At 37.9% G+C, this 15,828-nt stretch overlaps 1 protein-coding gene across 2 annotated transcripts in view; it reads left to right on the forward strand.

The window, feature by feature from the left end:
* Osbpl1a (oxysterol binding protein-like 1A) overlaps positions 1-15,828 on the forward strand; it is a 177,167-nt gene that overhangs the window by 154,805 nt on the left and 6,534 nt on the right. For both annotated transcript variants that reach the window (XM_013014929.1, XM_013014931.1), the window contains 8 exons: positions 2,213-2,347; positions 3,546-3,643; positions 4,460-4,642; positions 9,119-9,226; positions 9,896-9,985; positions 10,207-10,333; positions 14,007-14,123; positions 14,647-14,770. In XM_013014929.1, coding sequence (XP_012870383.1) covers positions 2,213-2,347; positions 3,546-3,643; positions 4,460-4,642; positions 9,119-9,226; positions 9,896-9,985; positions 10,207-10,333; positions 14,007-14,123; positions 14,647-14,770 — 982 coding nt within the window. The remainder of the gene's footprint in view (positions 1-2,212; positions 2,348-3,545; positions 3,644-4,459; positions 4,643-9,118; positions 9,227-9,895; positions 9,986-10,206; positions 10,334-14,006; positions 14,124-14,646; positions 14,771-15,828) is intronic.

The following is a 15,828-nucleotide window of genomic DNA, read 5'->3' on the forward strand; positions in this document are numbered from 1 at the left end:
AACAGAAAAAATGATATTTGGAGGCTAAATAACTGGTAAATACCAAGAACAATATAAAATCTTGATAACAAAATTTTATTGTTGCCATTTTCTACAATGCCTTTTTTTTCTTAATGTATTCAGGCTATTCCCTCTTACCATGTGACAATGACTATGGTATTTTATACCGTAAAGTTAATTTCCTCAAGTATGATTAATCAAAAATTTTCAGATTGTTTTTTAAAACATTTTGCTTTTTATGTTGTCTGTGGGTACCTGTGGCCATGCTTGTCATACTAGTTATGTGCAGGATTGAGAGAGTCTTTGATTCAGGTCAGCCCTAATAGAAAAGTCCAAAAGACTCCATCACAACAAAAACGTTTTGGTATAGTGGTGTACACCTGTCAACTCAGCTACCACAGGGATCCAGAGCCAGTCTGAGCAGGAAAGTTCATGGACTCTTCAATTAACCAACAAAATGTTAACCAGCAAAAGGTAGAAGTGGAGCTGTGACTCAAATGGTAAAAGCTTAGGAACAGTACCCAGGTCCTGAATTCAAGCCCTGGGAGCAGCAGAGAGATGGGGAGGGAGAGGGAGTGGGATATTATAAACATTAAAAATAACTTTTAAAGAATAAAAAATACTTTTTAAGTAGCAAAGAGAGAGACTGAGCATTCGAATTAAGACAAAACTTGGTGGTACCAGCTTTCTTGTTTCCATTAGTGTATCTCTTGGATTAATAAGATCTTGAGATGAATATAGTTGTCTTCATTCTGTTTATATGTTCCTTTTTCTATCTTATCTCTCTTGTGAGTGAGGAAGCAATAAGTTTATTTTAATTAGGTTGAAACTGTCTGTATTCTGCAATATTTTATGGTTGTGTGTGTGTGTGTGTGTGTGTGTGTGTTTGCTTGCCAGTCCTTGGGCTTGAACTCAGGACCTGAGGACTGTCCCTGGGCTTTTTTTTTTTTTTCTCAAGACTCTACTACTTGAGCCACAGACAGTGCCACTTCCAGCTTTTTCTGTTTATGTTGGTACTGAGAAATCGAACCCAGGGCTTCATGCATGTGAGGCAAGCACTGTACCACTAAGCCACATTCCCAGCTCTATTTTATGGTTATGAATGAGGGTTGCTTTTTAATGCTGTTAGTTGAAATCTTGCAGAAGGCCTTGTTGTTTTTAGTTGTTCAGATCATAAAGAATGTGAACCTTTGTGTGGGGGGAGGAGTTCAAGCTAAGTCCAGTGGTATTCAACCTGAATTGCATCTCAGTACTATTTAGCCAGATGCCTTTAGCCACCTGGCTTCCTGAGACATCTGATTCCCAAAGAAAAAGTAGATAATAGTAGGTAGATATTTGAAAAGATGGTCAGGACATTCCTCCAGAGATACACATTTTTTAAAATTTAATGATCATTTTAAAAAGGACCTCATGATGTTAACCTCATGGCATGTTGGTGCCATGTAATGAACCTTGGACCCCCTGCCTAATCTTTAACTGGCAGGCAGAATTTTAAGATACTGTGTAATATTTAGCCTCAGTCTAGTGTTCAGAAGAGCCCACAGTTGTCAGCCAAAAACAATCTCGAATTTCTTGTGAAGATAGTAGATGTGGTTAATCCTTAGCATCTGTTAACACAATGAACTTAGCCACACTGAAATTTTATTAATTTATTTGAGCAAATATTCATGAATTGGGCAGACCCGGACCTCAAGTGATTCAGCACTTTGTGGATCACATGGGAGGGCAACCTTTTGTGAGGTGTTCTCTGAAGGGACCAAGACAAAGAACTATTGTATTGGTTGGTGTAGAACGTTGTCAAGGAGATATTAGTTGGGTAGTTTGTGATTGGTGACTAGCTCAATTGGGTTTCAGTTTGTTTCTGTATGAACTCAAGGCACTAGAACCCTTACAGCTTCGTGTTTTGACATCATTATGAAGACTTTTGCTTTATGTATCCTCATTACCTTTCCTAAGATTTACCTAAGGCAGATTTACTAACAAGATATCAGCTCATGGTCACCATTACATTGTGTGCCTTGTGAAACCAGAGAGAATGTTTGGATGGTTTTGTATGTCCTTATATTGTTCAATATAGTTTATATATGTTCTGGCAAGATTTGTGAAATTGAACTGATATTAAATTTCATGAGTTGGAATTGTCTTGTTACTTTTCAGGAATGTATTGCATAAAGATATACTGTATATAACAATTCATTTTCTTTTTCATTAGGAACTGTCCAAGATCACCATGCCAGTTATATTTAATGAGCCTTTGAGCTTCCTACAGCGGCTAACGGAATACATGGAGCATACTTACCTCATCCACAAGGCCAGTTCATTATCGGATCCTGTGGAAAGGATGCAGGTAAGTGTCAAGCATGGAGTGAGGGATAAATCTTAGAGATAGATTATCCTACTGCTTTCTGAATTTCACTCTTAAACACACAGGAAATTACTCTGAAATCCTGTGTGAGGATAGGAAAAGTTTTCAAAGCACTTAACTAGTATGTATGAAGAATCCTTTGTGTACATTGCTCCCGTAACCATACTGCAGAACTGGTGGGAAATTTAAGGGAAGCATAAAGTAGTCATAGCCATGCTTTTAAAATTCTTCATTCTAGAAGATAGCATTGTGTTAGGGAGAAAATCCAATACAGCTTCTTTCAAATTTGTTTCTAAAAAGCAAAAAATATACACATGTAAATGCTTGTTTATACTTATATCCACACCGCTAAATGTTCAAACAAAAGACACTTGAAATTGAATTTTTACCTTTTCTTTTTAAATAGCTGTTTACATGATACTGTTCTCCCATCAAACAAAGCAATAGCATTCAAAATCTGAATCTTCCTATTCTTTTATTTGTATGAATAAGTCTTATCTAATCTCACTGGCTTTGATACCAATTTTTAGTTTTATATCTCTTTTCTACAATTCTAAATGTGTGTATAGGTGGCACTCTTTATCCTGGGTTCCACATTCACAGATTTAATCAACCTTAGATCCAGAGTAGAAAAAAAAAATCTGAACTGAATGTGAATAGATTTTGTCATTACTCCATACACAATAGAGTATAACAGCTATTCACATTGTGTTCAGTATTATAAATAATATAGAGATAGTTTAATGTATCGGAAGGATGTGGATAAATTATTTTAAAATATCCCATCATTTTTATATGAAATTTGAACATCCACAGATTTTGGCATTGGGAAGGAAGGGCCTGGAATCAATCTTCCAGATACTTAGGGGCAATTGTACTAAAAAAATTATTGTATTAGAACTAACTGGGTTTAAGAGCTTCTAAAGATTTCTTGAATGAATTTGTAGCACTCTTAGGATATTATGAAAGCCATGTTAAAGGATAACACAATGGGAAGAGAATAATTAATTTTTATTCTGAATATCCAAGTTTCCATAGTAAGTTTCTAGAGCCATAATAAAACTCAAAAGTAATTCAACTCTTCAGAATAATTTTGTCAGTTAGTGTTTTAGCCCAGTTTCTTCTCTGGAGAGGTAACAGCTGGGCTGTTAACTGATGTGTACAATGCTCTGTCCCACAGTGTGTAGCTGCATTTGCTGTGTCTGCAGTTGCTTCTCAGTGGGAACGCACTGGAAAGCCATTCAACCCACTTCTGGGAGAAACTTACGAATTGGTCCGGTGAGGTTTTTCACTCTGTCCCCCATTCCAGATGGATAGTTGAATTTGCATGATTGGCATAACATTGTTGAAGAGGAAAAATACGTATTTTGAGTATCACCAAATAACAGTTATTTGATGTTTTTATTTTTATGAATATTATTTTTAAAATAGAAGCTACATCAAAAATACTGAAACAGACATAAGATGTATTTGGAGGATTTCAATGTGTCTGATCATGTGGGACTAATTAGTCTCTTTTTATCATTTCAGGGTTTTATATAATAGGCTAGCTTAGATAGATAGCTACTGTATCTTCCTATTCTTCCTTGCACAAGTTTTGACCATATCTCCTGCATGTTGAAATATGGATACATTGTATCTTTCTTTCCCCTAGTGCCTCATGTGCTACTCAAGTGCTGTACTCTCATCACATTTTTTGAAAAACCTTGATTTTGACATAGGATCTTGCTATTGTCCAAGCAAGCCTTGGAGTCCCTAATCTACCTGCCTCTTCCTTTTCCCCTTCCTGTATTTGGGATTGCAGGTGTGAGCCACTGCGCCTAACCTCTCTCTTGATATAAAATGAAGTTAAGTTTAAAATTCACACAATTAATATTATTTCATGTAAATCATCCAAATTCATAGGAGTGTCTTGTTTTAATATATTCAAATAGCTGACATTATACTTATACTGGATCAAGTAGTTTGAGTTGCATTTGTACTGTTTCTTATGTGTTCTTCTGTTGAGATCATAATAATTGCTTACTTTGTTTTTTGACTGAAATGACAATCAGTAGTAGAGTTAATTGCAATATTGCTTTTTTTAATATTAAGAGATGACCTTGGATTCAGACTAATTTCGGAACAGGTCAGCCATCACCCACCAATCAGTGCATTTCATGCAGAAGGACTAAACAATGACTTTATCTTTCACGGCTCAATCTATCCAAAACTGAAATTTTGGGGGAAGAGTGTAGAAGCAGAACCCAAAGGAACCATCACCTTGGAGCTCCTTGAGTAAGTTACAGTTAATCCATCTAGCTCTTTTCATACATACTGACTAGTGTGTCACATGTACATAGACTTGTACGCACAAAACGAACAGAATTTATTAAGCATGAATTACCTACCTATGTGTAAAAGAATTTGAAAAGAGGGCTAGGAAAGTGGCTCAGTGGTAGAATGCTTGCCTTGCAATGCATGAGGCCCTGGGTTTGATTCTTCAGCACCACATAAGCAGAAAAAGCCAGAAGTGGTGCTGTGGCTCAAGTGGTAGAGTGTTTGCCTTGAGCTGAAGAGCTCAGGGACAGTGCCCAGGCCCAGAGTTCAGGCCCCACTGTTGATCAGGCCAGATTCATGTAAAAAGTTGATGCTTGATTATGGTATTGGATCTGTTTTAGATAAATATGGTTATTAACTCCTTGGAAGTTCTTATAAAACTAGCTGTCAGTATATTTAAAGAGCTTTCAAAACAAATTACATCTTGGAAAATATTAAAATGACAATTGTGTGGCATATGTTGGACATGTAGGTAAGTTCTTTCACAAGATTAGTTATAAATTCAAGTCATTTCCAGTTAAGATAGAATACTGCACTCTGAGTTTCCCACTCACTGAATTCACTTAGAAATCCTAGCCAGTAAATAAAGATAGGCAGATCTGGGGAGAGAGATCATATCTTAAAGGTCAACTCACCAGTGAGATTTCTACTGGGTTTTCCCCCTCATTTCTCCTGGCTCAGTGAGTTGCAGAACTGACAGGAGAAGCAGACAGAAGTTGTTCCAAGAGAAACTTTCTCGCTTCTGAATAGAGGAGCTGCAAAGATGAAAAGAGTAGCAGAAATTCTGCTTCGCTTTCTCCCCCCCACCCCCACCCCCAGCCTGGTAGTGGCAGAAGCAGCAGCCACATACCTGAAACTCAGAAAAGTTTCTTCTCCTTGACTGTAGGAACTGAACAAAGGGATCATAGTTCCCAAAGAGTATTTTTTAAAAATCTGTTAACTTCTTTTATGTTTATGCCCCCAAGTAAGGCCTTGAGCAGAGGCTTAAGCCCCAGCTTGCTAAACAGAGGGTGGAAAAGGGGACCATTGTTATCTAAGAGTGGAAAATGATCCACAGAAAGGAGGGAGCTCCATTACCTGTACATGGTTCATAAGCCTACCCGTACACTCATCTAAATGATCCCAACTGGTACCCAAAGGCTTTGGTGTAAACTCATGCCCAAGTCCTTGCATGGCTGTTGAGGTGGATCCTAAGTAACATTACAAGGCTTTGAAAATTAATCTGACTGGAATCTAAAGCTATAGAATAATGTCAAGACTTGTGCCCTTAAACTGTATTTATTATCTACTTAGCAAAAGTCAATATTCATAATTTTTTGAGAGAGCACATATTCTCATAAAAGCTCAAGTATCACTGGGTGCAGTGGCTTATATCTGTAATCCTAGATCTGAATATTGCAGTTTGAAGCCACCCTAGGCAGGAAAGTCCCTGAGACTCTTATCTCCAAATAACCACAAAAGAAAGCCAGTTGTGGTTCAATTGGTAGAGCTCTAGCCTTGAACACAAAAGCTCAGGGACAGCACCCAGACCCCTAGTTCAAGTTCCAGGACCAGCATACACATAAAAAAACTTTTAAGTGTCAAAAAGGCAATCCATAATTATTTGGCTTATACTTAAGAAACAGAGAATTTGACTCCTCACAATAAGAAAAGACAATTGACAGATGCTAACCCCAGTATGACCCAGAAATTGAAATTTGTATCAAAGACATTAGAGTAGCTGTATTAACTGTGCTCCTTGAGAAACACCCTTACATGAATAAACAAGACACAAAGATGGAAATTTTAGTGTTAAAAATGTAGTAGTACAATAAGCATAAGTGGTGCAAAATGAAGGTGATATAACTATGACATCTATATGCTGAAATAAAAATATGAGGAAAGCAGCTAAAGATAACATATGACTTATTATGTGTAACTATATCTGGAAGCCTTAGTATAGTCAAGATGTTTATTCTCCCGAATGTAAAAAAGCAGTCTTTATTAACACAAATAAAATTTCCAGGTGATTCTTTGTGGGGGGAGGGGTAAATTATACTGGTGTTTGAACTCAAGGCTGTGTGCTAGCTAGGCAGGTGCCCTACTATTGAGTCATACCCCAACCTTTTGTTTTTGTTACTGTTCTTGTACGATCTTGCTTTTCCCCCAGGCCACTATGAATTGTGATCCTCCTATTTATGCTTTCTATGTAGTTAGAATAGTAGGTGAATACCCTTCTACTGTTTTTTATTGGTTTAAGAAAGGATCTTCACTTAAGTTGGCCTCAAACCATGATTCTCTTGATCTCAACCTCTTGAGTAATTAGGATTGCAGGTATGAACAACCATGTCTGACCCTAGATAATTTTTGATAAAGAAGTTGATTCTAACTTATCAGAAGAGGAAAATTAAGTAGAACAATAAAATTCATTTTTAAGTGAACACAGTTGATATGTGTACCTACTGTGAAGTTTTAGCTCTAAATCTCTTGTATTAGGAGTGTGGTATTGGCAAAGGGTAGGCACATATATTTGTGAAATAGACTCCAGAAATTGGCCTCCTTAGAAATAGTTGTTTTGTTTTTGTTATGATAGCACAGAGACAATGCAACTAAGACAGAGTCTTTCCATAAATGGTTTAGGGACAAGTGGCCAAAGTATACACTTATGACTTTGGATCAGGCAAAGACCGCTTATGTTTATAATACATTGAAGACTAAATAAACTAGGTTTCTTGTTTGATTGATTTCATGGTATTGGAGATTGAAATGAGAATCCTGGGGCATGTGTTTTACCATGGAGTACCAAAGTAGGTTTTGCCAAAATTGAAAAAATTTGCTCTGTGAAGTACACTGTTCATGATATACAAAGATAAACTATAGCTAGTAAAATTTACATATAAATGAGTTATCCAACAAAGAACTGAGGGGTTCTTGAAACTTGCAAGAAAAACCTGACATGAAATTGAGCAAAGAATATTTCACTAATAGCTATGGATGGCAAACAAGTACATGAAAACAAACTCAATGGCACTGATTATTAGAGAAATAAAAAATTAAAATCATAACAAGATACCAGTATTAGAATGGCTTAAAAAGTATGTTTTAAATGATAGTGCTGCCAAGTTAGAGAAATAAAAGCATGAGCCACACAAAAATGTCTGTACAAGTGTTTATAGTAGTATATTTTTCATAATTAAACACTAAAAAAACCCAATGACCTTCACTGAGTGAACTGTTAAACTATGGTATAAACCAGCCATAAAAAGAATGAATTATTATGCATATAATAACACAGATCGTGAGTGGATTTCAAGCTCCTATGTAAATTGAAGAAGCTAATCTCAGAAGGTTGTCTAATATATCATTACATTTATGTGACCTTCTGGAAAAGGTAAAAAGAGAGATGAGTAAGGGATTAGGGATGAGTTAGGGATTCAGGGATGAAAAATGGAGTGACTAGGGCAAGCAGAGGAAAATTTTGGAGGTTGAGGATATGTCTCTCCTGATTATGTCAGTGGTGCTTACACAGATCTGTATATGCATTTAAAGCTCACAGAACAGAACACCAGCAAAAATAAATTTTGTCATTTGTAAGTCTGTAATGTTAAAACATGTATCTAAGGATAAATATTCAAAGAAACAATTTTCAAAGCACAGGATAGACACAATTGGAGTATATTCACATGCACTCATTTGTTGTTTTAAATTCCTTATGGGAGGAAACCCAAGAGATTTTTAATAGATATTTTTATTTTTTACTTTTATTTTTCATATATTTTACTGTACTTTTGCAACTTATAATAATCATATACAGGTTGAGTATCTTTTGTGATTAATGCTTGGAACCAGAATGTTTTGGAATTAGTCTTATTTGATTTTGGAATGTTTGAATAGACTACCAGTTGAGCATAATGAATCTGATAGTCCAAGATCTCAAATACTTCAAAATCTGAAATTCATTGAGTGTTATATCAGCACTCAAGAATTTTGGATTTCAGATTTTTTTGAATTAGTGAGTGTATTTAGAGTTTATTTGTCTTAAGTTTATTTGGAGTTCAGTGCAGGTTTTTTTTCTTAAGCTTTTGTTTTCATTTTAAAGCCATAAGAATGTAACTGGCTGCCTGTCTGTAGTCCTATAGACTAAGGAGGCTGAGATCTGAGGATTGCAGTTTGAACCTCGCCTAGGGAGAAAAGTCCATGAGACTATTATCTTTAATTAGCCACCAAAAAGTTGGAGAGGGATATATGTCTCAAGTGGTAGAGCACCAGCCTTGATCAAAAAAACTATGGGACAGTGGCCAGACCCTGCCTCAGTACCAACACCAAAAAACAAAACACAATATCATAAGAATAGGAAGCTGATGCCTAACTGTGAGTTGAAGTCAATGGCATTTATCATGTCTTGAATCAAATAGAATGATTTCTCACTTCTGTGGGTTTGGGGTTTGCTTTTAGACACAATGAAGCATATACGTGGACCAATCCCACTTGCTGTGTGCATAATATCATTGTTGGTAAACTCTGGATTGAGCAGTATGGCAATGTGGAAATCACAAACCACAGGTAAGGCATGTTAGAATTCTTACCCATTTTGTCAGTTAGTTACAGTGCACTTCATTAAGAAGAACAATAAGCTCTAGTAGAACCTGGTGACAAATATAAAAATTGGACACCAGAATTCTAGAATTAATAGACGCTTATCCTTTTAATGAATAGTAACATTGTTCCTAATCAATGAAGATTGGGTGAACTCTGAGCTTCCCCAGCTCATGTGCATCTTAATTCTAGCTTTAGCCCATTTCCAGGGATAATTGTTTACTTTGTGTTATTAACATAGGCTTGAATATATGAGGTGGGAGGAGGGTATAAGAGTTAATAAAAAGGGTAAGTAGACTCATAGAGGAGGTGAGATTGACTGTGATGCATTGTGTACATAGATGGAAATGTCACAATGAAACCTCCCTTGTACAACTATACATGCTAATTTAAAAAAAAAGTTCAAATCCTGATGAGCTTTAGGCAGGTCACTTATTTCTTGTCAGCCTCCCATATCTTTTCTTTAAGGTTGGCACATTGGTGTTAGAAGATGAGTTTTGCCAACTCCTGCGTGGGCCCTGGCATGTAAAGAAAATCAGTGAATAGTAGCTGCTAGCAGAAAGCTTATCAAAGTTGCAGTTCTCTCCCATATCTTGCACACTGAGTGCTAATGTGAACTTACTGTTTACTTTACAGGACTGGGGACAAATGTGTGTTAAATTTTAAGCCATGTGGCCTTTTTGGTAAGGAATTACACAAAGTTGAAGGCTACATACAAGATAAAAGGTAACGTTGCCATTTCAAATGTTGAATGATATAGATGTTAACTAGGGTGTCAGTATGAAATCTGTCATAAACTAATAAAGTTAGCATTTTAATAAACAGAAAACTTGATTCTGCAAGGAAGTATCTATTTTTGTAAAGTTTTGACATTAAAGTTTGTCATATTAATATTTGATTAGAGCAAAACATGGGTTTGTTGGATAAACATCAGTTTCTCTTGACAGCAAAAAGAAGCTATGTGCCCTCTATGGGAAGTGGACGGAGTGTTTATATAGTGTTGATCCTGCCACTTTTGAGGCTTACAAAAAAAATGACAAGAGAAACACTGAAGAGAAGAAGAACAGCAAACAGGTGAATATTCTGTATGGTCGTACAAGGAATAATAATTGGGCTTTTGCATTTATGAAAATCCTTTTGTAAATGATCTGTTCCTGGGTCATGTCACTTCATTTTGGTTTTGCGAAACACATGTAATTCTTCTTGCATCTTTTAAGTAAGCAGATATCTGCCTTTGTGTAAAATAAAAGTGACAATTTTTTATGGGATGTAGCTGTGGAGCAATTCTAGGTGGGGCTTTTATTGAATTCACGTATCTTTTAAATGTTGGAATTCATCTTAGACAAATTTCCTACTGTTTTATGTTGAAATGATTTGAGTAGGTAAAATTCTTCCAGAATTATCTCTCACATTTTCATGGTTATCTGTCCTAACCATGAAGTGACTGACAGTGCACCATCATGGTTAAAGATGCTGTCACTGGACCATTCTCTTGATGTTAACATTCTTCTTTGTCGAACAGTCACATAGCTTGCTGTCTTGCTACAGAAAGGCTCTGATATCCAGCAGTCTCCTATCCTTTTCTTTCAGCAGAACTGCTGAGAGCTAAAGAACGACTGCACCTCTTAACACAGGAGATAGGTATTTGAAGACTGGCTCCATCTAGTAGCTAGCAAAATTACAGAAGTACAAAATTGAGGTTAGAATTGTGTGTCTACCATTTGTGAATAGTGCAAACTAAAGCTGGGTCCCCAACCCTCGGCCTCAGTAAAATTTGTAAAATTAGGTTTTTAATAGCACCCACTTGCTTGATGAGTTGACTCAAAGCAGTCTCTGTCGCTTAGACTAACAAATTTTTTTCTGCAAATATGCCCTCGACTGATAATTCATCTATCATTGAGCATTTGTTAAAAAGGCAGGTTCCTAACCCTCGCCTCAGACCTACTGAATTAGTCTTTTGTGCTCTTAAGTGGTTTTTTTATGCATGTAAAAATATAAGCTCTCATTTTCCTCAAAAGCCCAGGTTATTTTCATAAGTGACCTTCTTTGTAAATTGAGCCACTCTTCACTCTTCTGAGGCCAGAGCATGCAGCTTTAGCCTCTTTTTTTTAATTTCTATTTCCCCTCAGCTTCATTTGCTCAATTTAGCTTTGCTTCTTACAACCCACGCTCCTGCCTGCTTTCCCTCATTCTGTAAAATGTACTCACTGTTTTCTACAGCTGTCCAGAAACTAATGGGGCTGGAAAAGGAAATGTCCTAGAATCTTGGGACCCATCCCCACCCCAACATAGATTTCATGAGGCCACAGCTCCTGCCAGTAAAAGGCAGCTTGGCAAAAGCAACCACATAAGCACATTTGTCATCCCACCCTTTTATACTGAGAAGGGACAGCAAAAGACATTGGCAAAATCCCAGGAGCTGCTCATTATGTCCTCCAAATCCCTCAGTCTTCACAGCAAAATGACCTTCCCTCAACACTTATCCCTTGCCTGCCTCTCACCCCTGTGTGCATCTCCCTTGCAAGGATTGCTGGTGTTCCTGAGCATATTCACCTATGGAGGAAGCTTTTATCATCCTTGTTTCCTCCTCGTGTTTGTTAACTATCTATTCACTGACAATGTCTCAATCGGTGCTTCTAGATTTGTTAATTTTCAAAGTCTTGGATTCTAAATGTACATAGCTATGGTAAAACAACAGCTTCTCACAGATCTGCGCTAATTCCTAGGAGCACCTACCAGAGCTCTGGCAGGTGGGGAAGTAGCTTCAGTTACTTCCTTTCTAGTCCAACTTTAAAAAAAAATTCTTTTTATGTCGTGCATTGAGAAACGCTGCTGGTCTCTGGTCACTGATGAATTTAATGTGCTCCAAGAAGTAACCTTTTGTTGTTCTTTGAACATCACTGTTGTGTGTGGCTGTCCTCTTGAATTGGGCAGTTTCTGTCCTTCTCTGATATTGAGTAGTTAGGACTTTTCCCAGTAAATACTCGAGCACGTTTTTTGTTTTTTGTTTTGTTTTGTTTTTGTCAGTCATGGGGCCTGAACTCTGGGCCTGCGCGCTGTCCCTCAGCTCTTCAGCTCAAGGCTAGCGCTCTACCACTTGAGCCACGGTGCCACTTCCAGATTTTTCTGCTTAATTGGTGCTGAGGAATCAAACCCAGGGCCTCATGCATGTAAGGCAAACACTCTATCACTGAGCCACCTTCCTAGCCCCATTGAGCGAGTTATTTTTAACAACCAAAAGCTTAACATAAAACCCTAGAATGTAAATAGAGGGTAGTGATGAAGCTGCTGCTGCATTGCATACAAATGATTATAACTGTCCGACATACTCTAGAGATTCCAGCATGTATTTCGTCATTCTACAATTGTGATAAGGCAAGGACGTAATAATTAGAAAGACATTGTATAGAGCACACCTGAAGGCTGTGCAGTCGGTCTCTGCTTCAGCCAGGTTTGGACAGAACAGGCCTAGTACTCTTTTCCAGTTTCTAAGCTCTTTCCAATTGCCTCTAACCACACTGCCAGCACCATCTTCTCACCTAGCTTCCAGAAACCAGTCAGAACTGGTTTTTGTGATTAGTTCTTTTTATAAAATATTTTTATTGTAAAAATAGTGTACAGAGGGGTTACAGTTACATGAGTAAGGTAATGATTACATTTCCTATCGAGCATTGTTACCTCCTCCTTTGTTTTTCTCCTCCCATCCTTTCCCTCCCCACTTCCCCAACTCCTCCACCCCAAGTTGTAAAGTTCGTTTTCTACATAGTGTCTTGTACATCTCCTTGTTACAATGGGTCAAGCTGTATCTTTGTTTCAGCATTTTGTTATTTCCTTCCTCTCCCCAAATTAGAAAAATGTATATACAAGATTCAGGACACCGACGTTAAATACAGTGAAAACGGGGGTTATACAGGCGGTGGGGGGAGAACATAGAAGAGAAACAAAAAAAAAATCACATAGTACATTTTAGATACATTAAAAACAATAGCAAGAAAGAAAAAACAAGTTGTGTCCCTGTCTTGGGGTTCATTGTGATTAGTTCTTATTGTCAATGAACCATGACCTCCCAGATTCCTCAGAATTATCCCACCAAGGAAGAAGCTTCAACAGCCTGATCAGTTTGCATCTGCAGGCCTCCTACCCTCCTACCCTTGCCTTTCTCTGACTTATGGATCTGAAGGGCAGAGGGTGTGCTTGACTTCTTTCATGAGTGGCCAATGAAGACTTCTGGGTTGTCTAACGTCTTTTGATGATTCACAACAAATGGGATAGCCACCCCCTCCTCTAGGACGTGCAGAAGCCATCTCAGGATGAGTGGTGCAGAACCCAACCATCCATGGAAGCCACATGGTCTAAAAGTTCTTACTCCTTAGGGTCTTATCTCCACATACCCCTGGACTTTCCACCTCCTGGAAGACAGGAAATGCAGCTCACTAGGAGGATGAGTGGCCCATGCCTAACCTGTCATTCTCAGGCTGAGTCAGGCAAGTGGTTCTTCTAAAGACCCTCAAGGCCTTTAAAGGCCTCTAAACATCTCCTGGCCTTCTCTCTGAAACCATGGTCAGTTTGCTACCCTTTGGAGCTCCTGCCCAAACTTCAGAGCATGTGAAAAGAACACTTTCTACGGGGAAAAAAAGTTTTTGATGTCTTTGCCCTCATATAATGTGGTGCTTAGTTTACAAATTATAAATAGGTATTTTAAAGCATTTCACTTCAATTATTTGTCATTTATCTGTTGGTCTTCTAGATGAGCAACTCTGAGGAATCTGATGAAATGCCAATGCCAGATTCTGAAAGTGTGTTTGTTATTCCTGGAAGTGTTCTTCTGTGGCGAATAGCACCGCGGCCTCCCAATTCTGCCCAGGTGAACTCAGCCTGCTGAATGTGACAACACTTCATTCCTTCCCAGGTGGCACCGGGCCATAGCCAGCCTCTGTTGGGTCCATTGTGCTGCTTTTCTGTAGACATAGGCTGTCATATGTCTTTTCTGATGTCTGGATGGGAGACATGCTGGGTGGGACATCACTGGGGCTTAACAGTTACTTAGGGGTTGGGAGTCAGAGCAGCCCCACATAGAGTGCAGCTGAATCAGAAGCAGCCCTCCAGACATAGCATGGAGTGCTTTTAAGGAAGATAAAAAGAATCAGTATATACTTTCCTTTTTCTTCTAGACTTGACAGGAATATTTTTGATGCTTGCTTTGAGATTATTCTGAGAATATACACAGACCATTTGTTAGACATGTGGCTTGAGAAAGGCTGTTATGATCATGAAAGTGAGGCTGGGTGACAAAATACTGCTTGCATTTAGGGCTTCCATTTTAAGATTAGAAATGTCAGTCAGCCATACTCATCAAGTATTCATCTGGTTACTTTTATTCTTTTCAGATGTATAATTTTACTAACTTTGCAATGGTTTTGAATGAAGTAGACAAGGAAATGGAAAGTGTGATTCCTAAGACAGACTGCAGATTGCGGCCAGACATCAGAGCCATGGAGAATGGAGAGATAGGTGAGGAGCAGCTGTTTGTTCCTGGTTCTTTTGGGGCTGATGGTCATTGCTATGATCACTAGGGTACTGGCAATTTTAGTGCCTTTTAGAGGTTTTTAAATTTAGATTAATAAACTTGTTTTAAACTTGAAAATCTGAAGTTGACATTATTTAGCTTAAATTTATGACTTCAATAATATTCCCTTGATAATTTAGCATACTGTATATGGCCACAGGCCCACCTTAAATGTCAGAGGGAATGTAGCATCTTTGTCAACTTTAAACCATATTCTGCTGACCTTGCTATGTGAATTTCAGAATTCATATGTCACCTTGTGAACCTCATAGAAAATGAGGCTTCCTCTTGATTAATTATAACATTTTTAATCTTAAAGTTTAAGTTTCTTTTAACTCAGTGGTTCTTAAGTAGGGGTGGACATGATGTAATCTGAAGAATTTGGATGCCACATCTCAGGGTAGGAGCAGTTAAGAGGCCATTGCTGCTGCTTACATACCAGAACAGCTAGAAATAATAAGCTCATCCAGCATGTCCGTAGTACCGAAGTCTTAAAAAAAATACTGTGATCTCTCCTGTGAAACAGTACTACAGTATTCTGGAAGATAGCTTGAATTTCTTAACCTAGCACTGGAAGTAGTTCAGTGAGGTATCAGTAAGGATTTAGAATAGTTTAGGCAGTTTTTCCACCTGATTTTTTTTTTCGGTTATTGTGCTTGAACTCTGTGCCTGGGCACTGTCCCTCAGCTCTTGAGCTTAAGGCTAGCACCCTATACTACTTGAGCTACAGCACCACTTCTAGTTTTTCTGAGTTGTTTATTGGAGATAAGAGTCTGTCCAGGCTGGCTTTGAATCGTGATTCTTAGATCTCCTGATTACAGGCAAGAGCCACCAGTGCCTGGCTCCACCTGATTTTTTTTTTTTTTTAACTGGAGCATTTAACCTTTTTTGAAGAATTTTATTAATAGGTTCTTTTAAATGCATATGAAAATCATCAGCTGCCCAGAAAAATGGTATCTCAAATACCAACTACACGCGCTAGATCTTTAACTTGATGCTTGCT

The sequence above is a fragment of the Dipodomys ordii genome, unplaced genomic scaffold, assembly GCF_000151885.1.
Source record: "Dipodomys ordii isolate 6190 unplaced genomic scaffold, Dord_2.0 Scaffold25, whole genome shotgun sequence".
NCBI lineage: Eukaryota > Metazoa > Chordata > Mammalia > Rodentia > Heteromyidae > Dipodomys > Dipodomys ordii.